General features: G+C 42.5%; 1 protein-coding gene across 1 annotated transcript in view; it reads right to left on the reverse strand.

Moving 5' to 3' along the window:
• FAM234A (family with sequence similarity 234 member A) overlaps positions 1-19,547 on the reverse strand; it is a 126,433-nt gene that overhangs the window by 43,511 nt on the left and 63,375 nt on the right. Inside the window, exons 4-6 of the mRNA XM_075565241.1 lie at positions 18,256-18,444; positions 2,238-2,368; positions 777-909 (exon numbers count right to left, since the gene is read on the reverse strand). Coding sequence (XP_075421356.1) covers positions 777-909; positions 2,238-2,368; positions 18,256-18,444 — 453 coding nt within the window. The remainder of the gene's footprint in view (positions 1-776; positions 910-2,237; positions 2,369-18,255; positions 18,445-19,547) is intronic.

A 19,547-nucleotide genomic window follows, 5' to 3' on the forward strand; every position in this document is an offset into this window, starting at 1 on the left:
CTGTGCCTGTCGGTGGTGTTATCCCAACTCCCACCTCAGTACCGAGGGTCTTGTCTAGTTTGTGGTGGGCACAGCGTGACAATACCCATCTGCTGTCCTCCAGAAAGCCCAACAGGTCAAGTAGTAAGGATATCCCTGCTTCAGCATAGATGGCTCAATCAAAATGATTGAGCACTAATTGAGCCACATGTGCCGAAGCAGAGATATCCTTAAAACCTGACCTTTAGGGGTACTGGAGGACTGGAGTTGTGAACAACTGCGTATAGTGAAAAAAAAAAAAAGTATAAAAAGATTCAAAATATGACAATGCATAAACTACAAAATCAGGCAGATTTGGTTCTCTTTCATTTCGGACAACCCATTAGTAGTTATTATATTGGAAAGATGCTCACCAGTTTCATTTAAAAATATACATATATTTATTGGATCTGAAGGGCAACAGTGCTAAAATGTGCTCCCTGGAAGTGAAAAGAGAGGGAAAAAGTCGAGAGAAAAAAAACCCCCCACAGATTTATCAAAGAAAAAACAGTTGCCTTGAAAATAAATTACATTTTTTATTTGATACATCTGATGTCTTTTTTTAACCAGATTTGCAGCAAGGAAACTTTGATAGGTGCAACACAAGTGTTAATAAAATGATTTATGATTTAAGACCAGGAAAATTCATTTATCTTCAGGACCGAGGTACAGTGTAGATACAAGAATACACAAACATTTATCACAAGCTTGAAACGCTTCTGAAATAATCCTATTCTCTTGAAATGAGTGTTATTTACCAGTGTAGAAAAGGACATACTGTGATCCAGACTTGGTAATATGCATGTAGTGACCAGCTTTTCTGTCAATGCCAAGGTTCCGGTTCTGACCAATGTGATCACCGTTCCTTCCAGAAAAGATGAAGCTTTGGAGCTACAAGAAAAAAACACACACGTACAGTATAATCTTACTTTTTTTAAATTACAACTGTATTTCATTTCTTAATTTTGCTATAAATGGACCGAACAGTTTCCATGTAATATGCCTCTAAAATAATCAAACTATGAAATTCTATTCTACCTCTCTATGCATCTTATTAGCATGATGTAAATATGGATTAGTATAGTAAATGTTCTTTCCTATGGGTAGCAGTGTTTTTTTACATACTATATACTACAGTATAGAATATAACTGAATGCAAAAAAAAGAAATATTTGCACCTCCCATTGTTCCCATTGAATATACAGATTAATGGAAGACACAAAGAGAACCACTTTTAACTCACTAAAATACAGATTTTGCCCTTAGACTCTGCTATGCACAAGGGGAGGTGGGTTCATTTTGCTCCCCCAGTAAAATAATGAAGAGGGGACTTCCTAGAATAGCTGTATCAAATGGCATGTATGATTTATGCAAGCACGGAGGGAGAAAGATCCTATAATGGCACACACCTCCAAATGGTAACTTTGTCTACGTTTTATTCTGAATGATAGATGGAAATCCATATAGGAAGTGTGGGGTGGGGATCCATGTAAATATACTTTGCATGGCCATTAGCATATTTCCCATGTATGCTCCACTTACAACACAGCTGTGTCTCCCTAATTTATTTGGAGTGAGTTTCGAGAGGATATATATACATCTGGAGACACTACTACATTTAAAGTACAGTATCTCTCTTTCGCTCGTGGGGATATTTAACAATCCAGCAACGGATTTCCAATTGCTCAGTCTTGGGAAAAAAAAATTAAAATGGCGGATTGTCCTTTTTTAGACTGATCCACGGAAATCAGTGGACCAAAGGAACCGAACAATCCGAGGCGGATCCAAATCTGCAACAGTTTTTTGCCCATCTCTGCTTACAGTACAATGCATACCATTTAAAGATTATACAGGAAAAGATACATTGAGATACACATCTCGTTTTCATGTCTCAGAATACAAAGCAGAAATATTAGACAGTACACCGTGTGTACCATCGGTGCCATCACAAAAATAACATGTTTCTAATGTGTATACAACACATACTAAAAAAACAGCTAATGCACCAGAAAAATCCAACGTGTAATTCCAGTTGTAATGTAGTTGGAAATTGTCTTGTTCTATTCACTGCATACATTTCTACATACTGTAGGTGTAAGACAGAGTTTATAAAAAAACAAAAAAACAAATGTACATGTAGTCTGGGAATTTTATGAGAATGGAGGAAGTAAAAAGGATCCGTAAGATTTATCCATTCACAGTTAATGGAGTATCTCTACCTCATCTTCCACTGTGACAACGACCATCAGATCTTGTATATCATCCCCATCCACATCTGATATTTTCAATAACGGCTTTGTGATCGTATAGTTACCAGCAAAACCAGTATTTTTTTGCCATAAGGTATTTCCTGGAACAGAAAAGGATGGCTACAATATCATAATTAATTTTCAATGTCCTACAGCTATGCACAGCAAGATCTTAAGCAACCAATAATATGAAGGAGCTGTCAATAGTCTCAGGAAATAGGGGTAAGATATCACATATGGATATTAGTATTCATTACAAAACCTACAGTAAATAAGATAATGTTTTGGATTACAGTCAGGTTGAAAGGTACAGTAAATTACTCCCAATTCGGACCACATCTTTATCTGATGTCTTTTTTTTTAACCACGATTTGTGATTGTGTAATTTATTTAAATAAACCATGTAATAAAAAAATTGCTTTTTATGAGAAAATCACAATTACATTTTTCCAATGTATCTTAAATAAGCTTCTAAAATAAGTGCAATTTCCTCCTATAGAAGCAATAGGTTTAAAGGCTTGTGTAATTACGTGCGTGGTTAATTTTACCACTAAAAAAAAAAAAGGAAGAAAAGAAATTGAGCTATGTTTCTCCACAGCTTTGCACGCCAATATTTTTTCTCCATCTGCTTCTTTATACCTGTATGAGTTCCTTGATTGTTATGTAAAGTATTCAACGAACATATTCAATAATAATGCGTTTCTGGTCTCAATAGACAAGATAACAATACAGGCCCATATTTTTGAAGTGCCGTTATTCCATAAAGCATTGTAGAAAACACCTTATGGCCAAGATGTGTCCATGTTCGCATGGCCCAAAGATATTAGGCAATTTTACTGAGAGAAATTACTACAAAGTGAAAGAATCACAAGACAACTACACAATAGCTGTTCCTGAAGTAATTTATCATAATTTATGTTGTTACTGTATGTATTCAGGACCTCAACGATTCATTGAATAAGGGGGGTGTGAAGTGTGATGTTGAAACTTCAATATTTAGGTTCAAATACCAAATTTCCTATAACCTTTTTTCCGGTATTATTCTTGTAAATGTTATTTCCTTTTCAGAGTGTGTTGGTCTTTAGCAATGAAACACGTGTGAGCAAGCACGTTTATCAATGCCAACATAGTCAGTCTGTTGTGATCAATGTTATTTTGAAGAGCATGTTTGATATCCCCAACAAAGTTCACATCAATAAATTGTTTACATTTGATCAGGTTGCTGTATTGTTGTATGGTAGTTATCTGCAATATTAATACAGGGGATTTGCATATTGTTTTCATAATTATTTTAATATTCGTTTTTATTCATTATATATAGTTGTTTTTTTTTGTTCTTATGAATAAAGTTTATTATATTGAATAGACATACCACGTGATCCGCTGGTCCAATGAGGGTTTACGTCGCGTGCGCGCAACTTACTGTGCGGTCGCGCGCCTGTGACATCATGCTCGGCGACGTGGTTGATCAGCTTGGTGTGTATAAAAGGTATGCAGATCAGTTTGACCTTACATCCTTGATCATGTGCCTTTGCATGAAACACGTAGGTGCGTTATATTAGTCCTATTGCTGTGAGCCTGCAACAAAACTGATTTGTCTATTTGGAGCTTGCTTGGGAATTTTTTCATTTTGACCAGGATTGGATGTCACTTTTGCTGTGCTCTGCTACATACTTCGTCTCTGGATTTCTACCACAACAGATTGCACGCTGCGGATGCTGCTTGGATGCTGGAAGCTGGCAGGTAATGGGCCATAGTGCCCTGATATAAGTCCTGTCAGCAGACTTAATCTGCTATATATACTTATTACCTTGAGTTGGGACATATATTGGTGTGTCATTATTTGTGGATGTCAGGTGGACACCACTAGGCACCTAACCTTGGTGAGATATGTTAATTATGTTTCATTTTTATCTATCGTCCTACTAACATCTGGACTGTTATATATTTTATCATCAAGTACAACACAAAGCCTGATGTGATTTTTTTGAGCACCACTCTTCAAACTCTACACTGCTGTATTTGTAGGTGGTTTGAGCACAGAGTAAAGCAGCAATCCCACCGACTCCAGATCTAAACCATGCTATTTTTATCTCCGAGATGTCTACCAGTCCAGTTGCCGATGTGTCCCCTCCCTTTTTGATCGGTGTCAAATCTTGTGTGCCAATAAGAAGCAACAACGCAATTGGGGGATAACGTTGAGGTTTCCTACTGGACGACCATGGCGTCCGTCTTTAAATGTCCAGGAAAGGGGGGGGGTGGGGGGGGGAAGGAGGTGCCCCAGAGCTAAAAAAAAAAACCCAGTTCCCATTCTGTGGAATTTCATTGCTCCCTTAAGTTGTGACTGCTGATTCCACGAAGTAATATTGGGCGCCTGTCACTGAGATTCGGTTATATTTCACCCCACCATAGCGGACTAGTTTGTATTACCCCTACAGCGGGTTTCACCGCGGGTCCATGACTCCAGCTGCCTTGCACATTTGATTCGCTGCAGTTGGAGTCTATTTACCCGGCGACCAGCAGCCACTCTAGTCAGTAGATTCAATACTGCCACAGAACCCCTTTTAGTTCCGGATCCCATGAATTCAGCAGACTCTGTAGTGTACAGTACAAGTGCACAACTATAATGAATAAACAGAGTGCATTGAAATAAAGTGCATTAACCACTTAATACCCAAGTGAGTATAAGTAACTAGGTTACCAATAAGGAGCGTCTGCTGCTGTGATAGGGTGGTCCAAGACCCTGAATCTAGACAAAACGAAACACAAAACAGCGCACAACGCTCATGGTGAAGTAAGAATGAACAATTTATATTAAAAAGTAATTCAAGGTTCTGCGTACATCAGATAAAGGTAAAACAGGCATGTAACTGTAACTATGACAGTTGTTACCACTCAGGTATCAGGACACAGGAGAAGGCTGCAGCGGATCACCCAATGTCAGGAATCTGCAGTCATATCAGGCTGTGCTTTCATCTGCTGGGCTCTTTAGAAGCGGAGGGTTCCCTTTAGGCTTCCACGTAATCCAGGTAGATAAGTCCCAAGCTCCGTTTAGGAGTAGCTGGTAGAGGGACAGTCTCACCGATCAGGGTCAGCTCTGCCTCCCACGCCAGCTTCACTTAACCAGCAAAGTGATAGAATACTAAGGGTACTAGTTGATCAATAAAAGTATAATTCCAACTAGTTTCGTAGCAACTATAAACTCTTTGATAAAGCGCTGTCATAGCGCGAAACGCGTTAGAGGACCCTTTTTAATGTAGCTGTTGCTACCATGCATCTGGAATAAAGCATTTTTACTTTTCACGGATCTGCCTCCAGCCCTAATTCTTTGCAGTGCTCCACCATCTCCCTACACAGTAGCAACTATAAAGGCCACTTCATCTGTAGTGGTGAGCTGCCACAGCCGTAGCCTGATTACATTGCTGCCAGTAATCCTTCCAGTTAGTGATCTTACAATCCTCCATCATTCATGATTCATAGAGTTAAGTGCATATTGCCAGCACCTCTAGCCTCTATGTCAGCGGTGTGCAAACTAGGGGGCGCACCCCTGCAGTTAGAGTCTCCACGCTCTTCACCACGGCATTTAAATTAAATGCCGGAGGAGGCATGAGGCCCCTGTAACTCACTTAACTGCTGTCAGCCGGGTCTTCTGGGACACGTCTGTCATGGGAGAGGGGGTTTGGCCTAGTATTAAAGGGGTTACACCCCATTTGGCCACCCCCTGCTCTCACGTGGGGAGCAAGGGGTTAACTGGACTGCGGTCCAGTAATGTGTTTTTACCCTGCTTCAGCAACCAAATGTATATTCCCCTGTAAATGTGTATTGTTCCCTTTCCAGTGTTTGCACCAACACATACACTGGGATTGATGCAGGAGGGAAAGGGTTAAGGTTAACTCAGTGTTTATAGCCCTTTGTTCCATGTTCTCATCTTTTCAGGCTCCAGTTTGCAGTTTCCCATAGGTCGCCATTGCAGCTCCATTGAAACCTATGGCGAATCCGGCGGTTTGGACCAGTTTCCATTGAAGACCAGCAGGTGGCGTCCGAGAGGAGGAGCGGCGGTTCCCCATTGTAAGTCAATGGAGCCATTGATTTCAATGGGGATTCCTCGACGCCGACTTCCAGGAACGGGTTGGCAGCCATCCAAACCGCAGACCGCAAAAGCGGATACATTTTCTTAAAGAGAGCTTTTATCACTACTAGTTCAAGGCCAACTACAATTGGCGTGGGAACCCTAGGTTCTAGGGCACCCAGAAATAAAAAATTTTTTGCCCCTAGCCCCTAGGAACCCCCACACACGACCACCACCGTGTCCGAGAATGAGGGACCCCCGTAGAGGGTCGAGCTTAGCAGGAGGGTCGCGCCATTGACTCTAATGACGGAGCGGAGGTCCCATTGAATCCCATGGCGGCGCTCGCCCATGCATTCCCTATGGCGGCGCTGGCCATTGATTCCAATTGGGGAAAAGCCGCGTGGCGTTAAAACGGCTAAGTCCAAAACTGTAGAATGTGTAAGTCCATATCTCCGGTTCTGCGAGGACCAGAGGGCTAGGATTTGGGTCGCATGAAGTCACTGCTCCGACATGACTGCATGGCCATTTCCAGCCCTCTCCGAACAACCAGATAGAGTATGGGCAAATGTAAAGAACTGTGGTTTTCCCCTAGACTTTAATGGCGAAGTTGCTCCATTGAAAGTCTATAGCGGCGGAGTCCATAGACTTCAATGGCGGAGTTGCCCCATTGAAAGCCTAGTGGCGAAGCCCATTGACTTCAACGGCGGAGTTGCTCCATTGGAAGCCTATAGTGGCAGAGCCCTTTGATTTCAATGGGAAAGAGTGAAAAGCAGAGATTCATTTTTAGAGCGGAGAATCCTGTATTAAAGTAATAAGAATTTTAACTTGTTTTCTGTATCTCCGGTTCTGGGGGTCGCAGAGAGCTGAAACTTGGCCACCATGGAGAGTCACCTCCGGCATGAGGGACTGGCAGGTTTCAGCCCACTGGGCCCAGCAGAACGGATTATTTTAATGTGTGAAGATATCAAAGAGTGAATTGTATTTTGGGTCTGGTATAAAAACTCAGAGCCCATATGTTATGTTAATGGTCAGGGAGGGAGACAAGTGGTCTATCATAAACTCCTGATCAAAGACTCCCCCACCCTGCTTGTGTATGCGAACACAAAGGAATGCAGGACATGGGTACTTGATATTAAGTGTTGTACTTCACACCTTGGACAAAGGGTAACCTGGCAAAGCCAGACTTTAAGACGCCAAGCTTGTGGGTGAGGGGCTAGGGAAATAAGCCCCTGATTAGAATAATATCCACCCAGTGGGCGGGTATTAAGGTGCCCCTCAGGTGAGGTGGCAAGGATAGATTGGGTGCAGGTAATTGTTCTCCAAATAAAAAAAAAAAGAGAAAATAATTCTCCCTGAGGATAATCTCCAAGAGATCTAGTATAAACATATGTTCCTTCGGTGTATATAGGCCTCCTGTAGCCAAAGTCTCCTTCACAGCTGTTATCCCCTCAAGATGAGGAATCGAGGTATATAGGCTATTCACGTCAAGTGTAGCCAACAGTACACTAGTGGTAAATGGTGGAATAGAAGATATTTTATTCAGGAAGTGTGTAGTATCCTGAACAAAAGATTTGGAGTTATCCACAAAAGGTCTCAGCAATTTGTCTAGAAAAATCGCACAGGGTTCAAAGATGGAATCTGTGCCCGCCACTATGGGTCTACCCGGGGGGGATATTAGACTCTTGTGTATTTTGGGTAACACATAGAACACAGGGGTAATAGGGTCTTTTTTTAGAAGAAAGTCCTTCTGTTTTTTGGTGATAACACAACCTTCGTAAGCCATGTCTAAGACCTCAGAGACCCTCCTGGTGACTTCAAAGATCGGGTTATGATCAATTACTCTATAATTATTGACCATCTCAAGTTGTCTTAATATCTCTTGCCTATACTCGGAACGGTCCATAATCACTACAGCCCCACCCTTATCGGCCGGTTTTATTACAATATCGGGGTCTGATTCTAACTCCTTGATAATGGCCTGCTCCTTTCTGGAGAAATTATTATTTTTATGTCGTGATCTACTCACTTTGAGTGCCTCAATGTCCCTTTGTACCAAAGAAATATAGGTTTCTATTGTATGGTTGCTAGGAGGGGGGTTAAATTTACCCTTATTCTTGCACTCTGTTCCTAATTTGGCTGGGGGATGCTGGTTCCTTATTGTCATTTGTCTCAGACATCAACATGGCTAGGGCGACTATCAGTTTCACTTATCAATGTAGCGAGGTCTCGGTAGATTTTTTAGACACAACCATCTCCATAGTGGACAATAGATTGGAATCCAACTTATTCACTAAGCCTACAGATAGAAACAATCTCCTACACTATAGTAGCTTTCACCCTCCCGGTACTGTACGGGGGCTCCCGTATAGCCAATTCTTGAGGAGCAAGAGAATCATTAGTACCTCTGATGGCGTTAAGGTCAGCCTGGATAAGATGCAAGATAAATTCAGGAAAAGAGGTTACCCTAACTCCCTACTAAAAAACCAACGAGATAAGGCAGAGGCTATCCCTAGGGAAGAGCTCCTGAGGGGGAAGTTACAGGGTTGTCCCCCCAAGAAACAGTTCTCCATTCCATTTGTGACCACATTCAATACCAATCGGGGAGAATCAAAAATATTGTACTAAGGCATTGGTCTCTATTACAAAATGATTCCTTTTTATCCCCTATTTTTACTTACAAACACTTATTCTCCTATAAAAGGGGTCGCAATTTAAGGGACAGACTTGTGAAGGCGGACATAGGAGGGAAAGGATCCACTCAGACTTTTTTGGGGACTCCCAAATTGGGATGTTACAGGTGTCTTAACTGCAGTCAATGCCATAGTTTACAGGAGGGCCACACGTTTCGACATCCCCACACTGGACAGGCCTACAATATTAAGAACTTTTACACTTGTATGTCTAAGAATGTAGTGTACCTCATTAAATGCCCCTGTGGCCTTGGTTATGTGGGAGAAACAACACAACAGGTAAAGGACCGGATTCGACAGCACAAAGCGGCCATTCGCAGGGGTGACCCTGACGCTCCGGTGGCCCATCACTTCACACAAGCTGGGCATAATGTGAGTCAACTGAGGTTCCAGGTCATAGATGGTGTGGGGAGAAAGAGACGTGGTGGGGACCTTCAGAGGTCTTTATTGCAGAAAGAGACACTATGGATAAGACGTTTGGATACTGTAAGTCCCAGGGGCATTAATAAGGAATTAGACCTTAGCTGCTATTTTTAATCTTTTGATATTTGCATCACCCCAGGAAGTGCCATCTGTCACTCCTAGTAACCCTCTTGGGTCCTGCAGGACACCCTCCCCACCAGACCTGGACCACCATTCAGTATATGACCATTGCTCATTATTCTTGAAGTATGGGTCAGGTGCTATAAGGGTTAATGTGATCCATCCTGTCCTCTTAGTTGTCTCTATCCACCTCTAACTAGACCCTTTACAGCAGGTGAGCTGATGTTTTCTTTTACATCTTATACCCTAGAGGGATTTGGACCCGTCTTTGGTACTTAGGTGTGGATGTGATTTTTTAACCTTTTCTAAGCCCTCTCATTTGGTCTCTCTCTTTTTAGGGGCCTGTCTGTTTATTTTTAGCTATTTAGGTATATACCTGAATAGCCTGTCATTGCCTTAATACTTATGTTTTGCCTTCTGTTTGGTTTGGGAGTCTTTACAGGAGCACCCAGTGTGTTACTGCAGAGCACTATGTGCCAGCAACAAGAATGCAAGCAGCACAACCTTCCCGTCTGCTCAGAGGCTGCAAAGATCAAGTACTGTGTGATCGGGACCTTGCACATGCGCAGTGAGAGACAAGCAGCAGGAACATGATTTACATCGCTTCAAAGGCAGCTGAGACAGAAGCACTCTACGCTGTTCAAAGACTATTCATACAGAATCCTGCGCTTGCTCAGTGACATTCCTCATGAGCAGTGAAGGGGAAAAGTATGCACAGGCGCTCTCGTGACTTGCCACGTCTGCAGCTTTCTGTGGAGGACCCTGTCAGTGACGTCACCAGCCAGACGACAGGAGCTGTTAATCATCACTACTACTTAAAGCAATGTATTCAGCTTGTTCAATCCCAAGAACTCGACAAGGCACCAGGAAGAGGGTTTGCTTATACTTGTTCACTGATTGATATCTGCATATGTTCTGTGTCTTTCACAATATTCTTGTATCTACATTCAGTGGTTGATATTTGATATCTGCTTATATGATTTGCCCTCTTTAGACTTTAGATTTATATCATTAGCTGAGTGTGGGATCATTTGACAGTGGGGAGGGAAGGCTTAGGGAAGTACCTCTGGGACCCTTTGGGACCAGGGGGAATGGGCCAGATGAAGAGGTCACCCCTCGAAACGTCGCCCCCCTAGTTTGCTTTCCTTTTTTGTGATTTTTTGCTTTTCTTTTGTGTTTTTTTCCCCTTCTCCTTCTTTCCCCTCTACCCCCTATATTTTCATTTCCTCTATGGTGATATTTATTCTTGCATTGGCATATTGGCTATTGTTGCTATATTTTCAGTTTATTATTAGTGTCATTAAATTATTCATTTTCCCTACACTGGTATTCGCTTATATCTGTAGCTGTGAAACAGAGAGTGCTGGTACTATTTTTTGGATTGTTAGTACTTCTGAAGGGTATTAGGGTCCCTTCCTGTTCCGTGCACCCTGCAACCTTGCTGAGTCATTGTGTCAGAGTGCTGTCTATCACCCCCCCCCCCCCCTTTCTAAAACAAATAAGGTTAGTTTGGCATGATCTATCCTTCATAAATCCATGCTGACTATTACTAATAATTTTGTTTTCCATTAGGTATTCCTGAATATTATCCCGTATTAAACCTTCAAGTAGTTTCCCTACTATTGAAGTCAGGCTTACAGGTCTGTAATTTCCCGGTTGTGTTCTAACTCCCTTTTTAAATATAGGCACCACATCTGCTTTACGCCAATCTTGTGGTACTGAGCCTGTGGAAATGGAGTCCTTGAATATTAAATATAATGGTTTTGCTATTACTGAGCTTAACTCCTTGAGAACTCTTGGATGTATGCCATCGAGGCCAGGTGCCTTATTTACTTTAATTTTTTCAAGTCGCTTATGAACTTCTTCCTCAATTAACCAATTGTTCATAAATATGCAGGTTGTGGCTTCCTCCTGCGGCACTACTATTGAACTTGATTCTTCCCTGGTAAACACAGAGGCAAAGAATTTGAATAATACCTCAGCTTTTTCCTTATCTCCAATAATCTGCCTACCCATCTCACACTGAAAGGGTCTTATATTTTCGTTTCTCATTTTTTTGTTATTAAGGTACTTAAATAATTTTTTAGGGTTGACCTTACTTTCTATTGCAATCCTTTTTTTATTATCCATTTTTGCTAATTTGATTGCCCTTTTGCAATTTTTGTTACATTCCTTATAATTCTGATACGATGTCTCTGTCCCTTCTGACTTAAAGAATCTAAACGCCTTCCTCTTCTTGTCCATTTCCTCCCCTACCTGTTTATTTAGCCACATTGGTTTTGACTTATTTATTTTATACTTATTACCCAAGGGTATACACTGGTATTGTATTATATGTTATGTATGTCTTTGCTTGGTTCCAGCACCTCAGGAATCAGGGGTTAATATGTTTGCAGTAGAATTGTTGCAAATGTTATATTGCAGCTTTACCCACCAATCAGGGCTGGGCATGTAGGCAGCTCCTGGCCCTGAGTGTTGCAATATTATGGTTTAAGTATATAAAAAGTTGGGGATGGAGACCCCTAGCAGACAGAGCCTGCAAAAAAAAAATAGAGGTGTTGCTGTGACAGGTAGAAACTGCAGTGTCCAATCCAGTGCTGGTCTCAGGCATGAAAACCAGTCCTGTAGGCACTGGGCAAAGCGAGAACAGGGGAAATCTCTGCAAGTAGGTCCCTGTGACTTGTTAGGCGGGTATTCCCCAGTTGGGTATGTGTGATGTTTGTGTCTTTTGTATAGTTGTGGATATGTTTTCCAATAAATTAATTTGATAAACTCTCGTGTTCTGTCTGGCGATATTGATCCCTGGTATTAGTCCTGCTCTCCCGTGACATTCTGACAGGCCACTGGGGCTACCAACTTGGTGCCAGTAGGTCTGACAGGACATCAGAGATGAAAGCCACAGAGGATGTCTGGAGGTGTCAAGACCATTTGGGCAGGAGGGAAGAGCTCAAGTACCCACGTCCTGGGATGAATGGAAGTTCTCCGAATTTCCATTTGCCCCACCAGACTTGGAGGAGCTCAACCCAGCGTGTGGCTTCTGAATAGCAAGTGGCTGAGGTGGCAACGTTGCACATGCCCGTGGCAGATTCAGCACACCCACTTTTATTTTATGGGACACACTCTCCTGCAGTTATTTTTCCACTGATCTTAGTAATGCTCCAACTTTCCTTTTGCCTGTTTGTCTGTGAAAGGGAGGCGAGGTGTATACTGACACCATAATGGGAGGTGCTTTCATCATAATGTAATCAATGGAAGGCCGTGTATATTTCATGTAGGTTTACGCTGTCTCAAGGCTATGGGGTTACAAAGAGACCAACCGTCTTTTTTAGGTGTGGTTAGGCTGCGGATTCCTTTCCTCTTCAATATCTGAGGCTTTCCACTCACTTGAGGATTAGTTCGATCCCCAATTAGGGGTTTAGCCCTCACTTGGCGTTTCTAAATGGGCCCATCGTTCAAATCTTTAGTATCTCAAAGAAAGAATATAAATTGAAAAATTAACTTTCAAACTTGAAGTATTTGTTTTGTGTTTTCAAAGTCAGCGTGGGATTTCCATTTGTCAACCTCTGAGTTTTATTTGCAGCTCATCATTGGCGGATTTCCATCTAGAACTCTGAATGTCCACTAGCAATTGCATTTTTTTGGAGCACTGATTAGATGAGCTGGTGCAAAGTTGATCCCTGGGCCCCTGTGGATGGATAAAACCTTACATGTATTTGTATTAAACCTCGCCTGCCACTTACATTCCCAAGTTTCCAGTTCATTCAAGTCTCTGGAGAGCAATTACAACCTGCTCTGATTTTACTACCTTGCTCAATTTAGTATCACCAGCAAAGATGGAGACTTTGCACTCGATGCCAACCTCAAGGTCATTAATAAACAAGTTAGAAAGCAGGGGTCCCAGTACCGATCCCTGAGGTACTCCACTCACGACTTTAGCCCAACCTGAAAAAGTTAATTTATGAGATCTCTCTGTTGTCTATCCATCAACCAGTTTTCAATCCAGATGCAAATATTTTTAACAAGACCAATTTCCTTTATTTTGCACACTAATCTCGTGTGGGACCGTATCAAAAGCCTTTGCAAAATCTAAGCAGACCACATCAACTGCTGATAAACCTTGTAGCAGAGTAACTTCCCCATGTCAGGTTTCCAGGTCTGTAATTCCCCAATTGTGATCCAATTCCTTTTTTAAATCTTCCCTATCCTACTGTATACAATTACATGATTGATGAGCAGATAGGAAGCAGACATGAATACTTTGGATTCCCTATTCAAAGTCCCATCTATATATATATCTATATATATATCTATATATATATATATATATATATATATAAATATAATTCTGAAAATCTTGGTTGTGAGTGTCTGTAGACCATTTGATTGGTCCGTCGGTCATCCGTCGTTCCACCCTCCCACGGCTCTCATTGGCCGGTGTGTCTCGCCCCCCACCCCCCGTGTGTCCTGCCCCCCCACGGCTCTCATTAGCTGGTGCGCTCTAACCAAGGGCTCCCCAACACCCAGGCACACTGCTGCTGCTACCTGAGGTGAGGAAATTCTCACTGGCGGTGGTGGTGTCGGCTGTTGCTGCTGGGGGGGAGGCTTAACTGAGACTGAGTTCCCCCCCCCCAGCTCCTTTTTTGACCCCCCCTAGCTCCGTTTTTGACCCACCCTAGCTCCGTTTTTGACCCCCCCAACTTCGTTTTTGACCCCCCCCAGCTCCGTTTTTGACCCCCCCAACACACACACTTGACACACACCCCTTTCCCCCCTGCCTTCCCCTCACCCCTGCCTTCTCCTCACCCCCCGCCCCTGCCTTCCCCTCACCCCCCGCCCCTGCCTTCCCCTCATGCCGCCTCCCGCCTTTGCCTTTCACTCACCCCACGCCTCACACCCCACGACTCACACCCCTGTGCCCCACAGCCGCCGCCCGCACTCAACAGACACCTGCCGCCTCTCACCCACTCGACACACACCCGCTGCCTCTCACCCACCCGACACACGCCTGCCGCCTCCCGCCCCTACGCACCGACATCACTGACCAGCCGCCTCACACCCTAGCGGGACCCCCACCCACAGCCAGCACTCACTACCCACCCGCCACCCGTACTGAACACCCACCCGCCGCCTCACACCCACTCACACCCTAGCGGGACACACATTTTTTATTTTATGGCTGTCTAACATCAAAGTGTAACATTTAAGTGTGTAGCAGAGTTAATCTTGGATAAAGAAAAACCTGGCGCCAAATAGTCAGTGGAATGTCCTGTACTCCTCAAGGGATCCGCACACTTGCTCGACAGACCATGCAAAGAAAAGAACACAAACAAACAAAAATCATAGCGCAACACTGTAGGGTAAGCAGTACTGCACTAATACACACAAACAGTTAAGAATCCTAGCGACTATTAAAATAATTATTTATTAAAAAGAACTATGCCAAGACCGACAATGGCAAATACAAGGAACCGCAGGTCATCCGGAGCACAAAAATTGGAGCCCTACTTACATACAGCAAGGTTTAAACTCGCATGGTAGGAACAAGTCCTAGGTAGAGATGATCTCCCTGGCGGGTGATGCCTCTGCTCCACTGCGGCTCAGACACCAGTCAGTCCTTACGATGGTAACCGGAACAGCTCCGGCCGTGGGGGCTGGTGTGCGGGGTCCACAGCTCTGCACCGCGTGTAGACACACGCCTCACTTCCTCCTACGGAGCAACAGGAAGTCTCTGCGCGCCCGCGCGCGATAGTGCCCGTTGCCTTAAAGGAACAGCTGGCAGGCTGAAGGGAAAGTTGGGCTCCAAGGCCAAATGTCCTTAAACGTCCAAAGTCAGTCAAATAGTGGCTGTGCCACTAGCCCTACGCGTTTCGTAGATGTCACTCTACTTCCTCAGGGGCTGAAAACAATGATACTTGGTGACACATAGATATACCCTAGCCAATTAAAATTAATTGATCGTTTATAATTAAAACAGCCTGTATGTCATTAGTACCAAATCACTACATGGACTCTTAGACATACATGACATCAAACACATAAAAAACACATAAAAAACACATAGAAACAACAGTACCAGCATATGTCAAAACATGTATATACCCTAATGTCATATGCATATTAAGTAAACCAACAGAGGTATGAAGATATTCAAACTCTCCCCTTGGGTATAGTTAATTGCTACACAAACTCCTTTTGCTTTTAATTTAACAGGTTCTGCACTAGTCACTGACACAAAAGTTGACTCTCTCCTCACTTTTAGTTAATCTTGGAGTTATAATGCCTGGATGTTTTCTTTCTATATCTTTAATCATGGATGCATTCTGAATATCTGGACTAACATTCTGACTTATTTCTTTAAACAGGTATGTGTGAACTGGATTCTACTATCAATTTGCAAGATCCTACAATTTAATTAACAATTTGGTGTGTCTGTTCATTAGGCAGACCCCTCCCTTAATTATTAGTCAATGTGGCTGTATTTTAGCATACTTAAGGCAAGATACTTGGCTGTGAGCCATATGGCTGTGTAACATCAAAGTGTGTAGCAGAGTTAATCTTGGAGTTGAAATTGGAGGTGAAGATTGAGGAGGATCTGAACTCTGAACAACAACTTTACAACTGTGAGAACTTTACTTTCTACAAGCGGTGATTCTTTGTACTCTTCCTATCCTCCAATAACTGGCCAGTCTCTCCTCCTGTATCTCACTATGCCCCCCCCTATTTCCCTTTCTGTTTACTGTTTCCTCACTCCTTTGTGAACATCTCTGTTCTCTCCAACATCCCCACTCCCCACTGCACCTTTATTTATACACCTCTCTCCCAACAACTTCTTTACCCCTCAATAAAAAACACCCACACAAATCCTCTATTCACACCCTCTATCTGCTCCTTCCTGCTGCTGGGGATCTCCCCTAAGTCTGAAGCCAGACATACACACCTGATCTTACCCACGCCTCCCTGTTATCTCTTCCCCTGTAAATGGTGTTAACCATTTCATTTAACACTGACTAACCTTAAAACTTGCCCCACAAATCAAGCATCCCAAAAGCCTGCACTCATGGCTACTGTCCCACAGTCACTTATACCACCCATTGTGGCCAAGCACACCCATCTACAGCACTAATTCCCTCACCTGCTGTCTCTGTAAGTTTCCCCACAAACCTCTTAGATTGTAAGCTCTTCGGGGCAGGGATTTACTTTCCTATTGTCTGATTTTTGCTGCACTTATTGTATTATTATAATTCCCTGTACTGTATTCTTTGTGAAGCGCCGAGTACACTTTTGGCGCTATATAAATAAAGACATACAATACAATTTTACATAATTTATGTCTCCAAAATATACATTGTACTGTGGTGTCTTTACAATAAACCATTTTTAAACAACAACATCGTATTACATTTTCTTACATGTTTCTTTTCAACATTATTATACAACCTTTCCACCAAATAGTCAACCTATTGTTCCCCTATTTATACATAATACTACCTAGTACGGATTTACATCCCGGGCAACGCCGGCTATATCGGCTAGTTTGTAAATAAAAACAATGCAACATCTTCACTTCCAATATTTGAAAACCGTTCCCTCCTGTTTTTTCTCCAGATATTTTGTTTAGTCTAAGGTTTGTTTTTGTATTATGCGCTAGGGTTGTGTGAGGTTGCGCTCTGAAGAAATCAAAGAATGGCCTAGCATAAACATGCAGCGGCCGTTATTGAAACACTTCACGCGGTTTATACCTCGGAATATCCATATGATGGCGCGGGATTTCTTCCAACTATACCGCGACGCGAGTGCAGAAAATGGCATTTTAATGTTCTGGTTTTTATACACCTGAAATTGGCACAGGAGCACAGGAGCACAGTACTGTACACATTGCAATTCATTCTTTTCATAGCATTTAATTGCACACAATCCATGTATTCTAACAAAGCAACCGCAATAAACACGTGTGCCTGGGGCGATTGGCGGCGTTAATGCCGCGTGGAGTACAGCAGCGCACACGAAAACGGCTCCGTGATTTGTTCTAATAACGGCCGCTGCAGCTGTACTCTCGAAGTCCATGGTGCTATAAATTATTTAACGCTATGCGGATTTTGACAGAATATTGTTTCTAATGATATTACAGTGAAAATCCTAACAAATATGTAAAAAATGAGTAGCAAAGAAAACTACGGCACAAAAATAAATAAATCCCTTTTCACACTATTTTAATTCAGCAAAGTCCCCATATATGATGAACCACAGCACTCAAAGCTCCGGGAACCCCCTGATTGCAGATATATATCATTCTTTTACCAGTACTTACAAGGAAAAACCAAGATGACGTCAATGTCACACAATTGGAAGTTGAAATGTCCTCACACAAGGTCACTTCTATTGGCAACCAGCGGGAGCCTGACGTCATTATTAGTTTCTCCCAGGCAAGAGCGTTTTGTAGGGGGAATTTAAAAATCAAATATCTCAGGAACCGTCCTGAAGCTTGGAGTGTCATGGTTGGGTTCCAGAGGGCCTCTTCTTTTAAGTAAGGTAACAAAATATATCTACATACTGTAGGGAAAAAATAAATAAAGAAGGAAGGAAGGGGAGCAGCACAGATGGCTTTTTTTTTTTAGAAGACAAAAAAGTATCACAGAGGTGATGCTTAACAAGTACTATATTTAATAAATGAGCAAATAAATCTTACCTGTTTGGGAATCCATTGCTGTTATGGAGTCTGGTTTGCCAATAACGATGCAGCCAGAAGATTTTATCCCCCCAAGTTTGTTAATGCCACACTCCAGTAACTGGACATCTTCAGCAACTGGTCTAGTCCACAGAGCACTCCCATTTGTCCCTGATAAAGCAGTTAAAAACGAGCATGGGGATTCGAAGCCTGTACAAACAAAATGATTATGACATGAATTCTGGTGCTCAGGTTCTACAGCCTAAATTAGAATCAAGTGACCCATTTTGTGGTCAGCCAAGTCACCAAAAAAACAAACAGTATTTACATATAATAATTAAAAATGTTATTATGTGGCTTGCTAGCAAGGAGGCTTAAACTGTAAAAAGATGTTCTATGTATGTGCTCTTACAACATGAAGTGAGCACCATGGTTTTGTTTGGACAACTGCAAACTTGGCTGTCGTAAGTGAAATAGAAAAGGGAAACTTCCTCTTCTGTTCCTGGTGTGCAGAGGCCATGCGATCGCTACACAAGCATTGCGGGTTGAAAAGTTTGACACTCGGGTGGCACAGAGGTGAATAATTTGTCATCTTTATTGTACTTTGTACGGTTCCTATCAATTTTTAGCCAGCAATACCTTATATTGTCTGATTTCCTATGCAGTCCAAAAATTCACAATTTCCCAGCAACAAGATGAGACACCGTTTCTGTCAACAATCAAGCACAGGGGTGCGCAAATTGGGGGTCGCGCAAGATTTTTTTTGGGGGGGTGCGGCAGTTGCAGAGGCCCAGCGCTCTTCCCCGAGGCATTTAAGTTAAATGCAGGTGGACCGCGGCTACTGTAACTTCCCTTACCGTGACTCAGTCGGCTTGGTGTGACCAACGCAGTGTCACATTACCCCGCGGTGTAATATGACGCTTCAGACTAGGTAAGGGGAGGCGCGAGCAGCAGGGGAGAGCAGACAGGGGGCGCAGGGCAAAAGGTTTGCACACCCCTGCTCTAGCACGCACAAATGTTTAGCAAAAGGAGTTCTATAAAGAGACCGTCATTTGTAACAATTTGGTTTTATATAGTTCACTTGCCTCAAATAACTTTACAGCAGAATGCACACAAAACAGCAAAAGATTGATCCAAGGCTCCCAAACTATTACTGTACTGTAGTTGTAATTAAAAACTTAATATAATAAGAATGCAATATGAAATCTAAGTTTACTAGGTCTTGAGCGAGGAAAGGAACTTTAAAGCAACAATACTGCTGTCACCCATTTTTTTCTACTTTCTTTCTATATGTAAAGCATGTGATGATGTAT

This window comes from Ascaphus truei, chromosome 11 (genome assembly GCF_040206685.1).
Source record: "Ascaphus truei isolate aAscTru1 chromosome 11, aAscTru1.hap1, whole genome shotgun sequence".
Classification (NCBI taxonomy): Eukaryota; Metazoa; Chordata; class Amphibia; order Anura; family Ascaphidae; genus Ascaphus; species Ascaphus truei.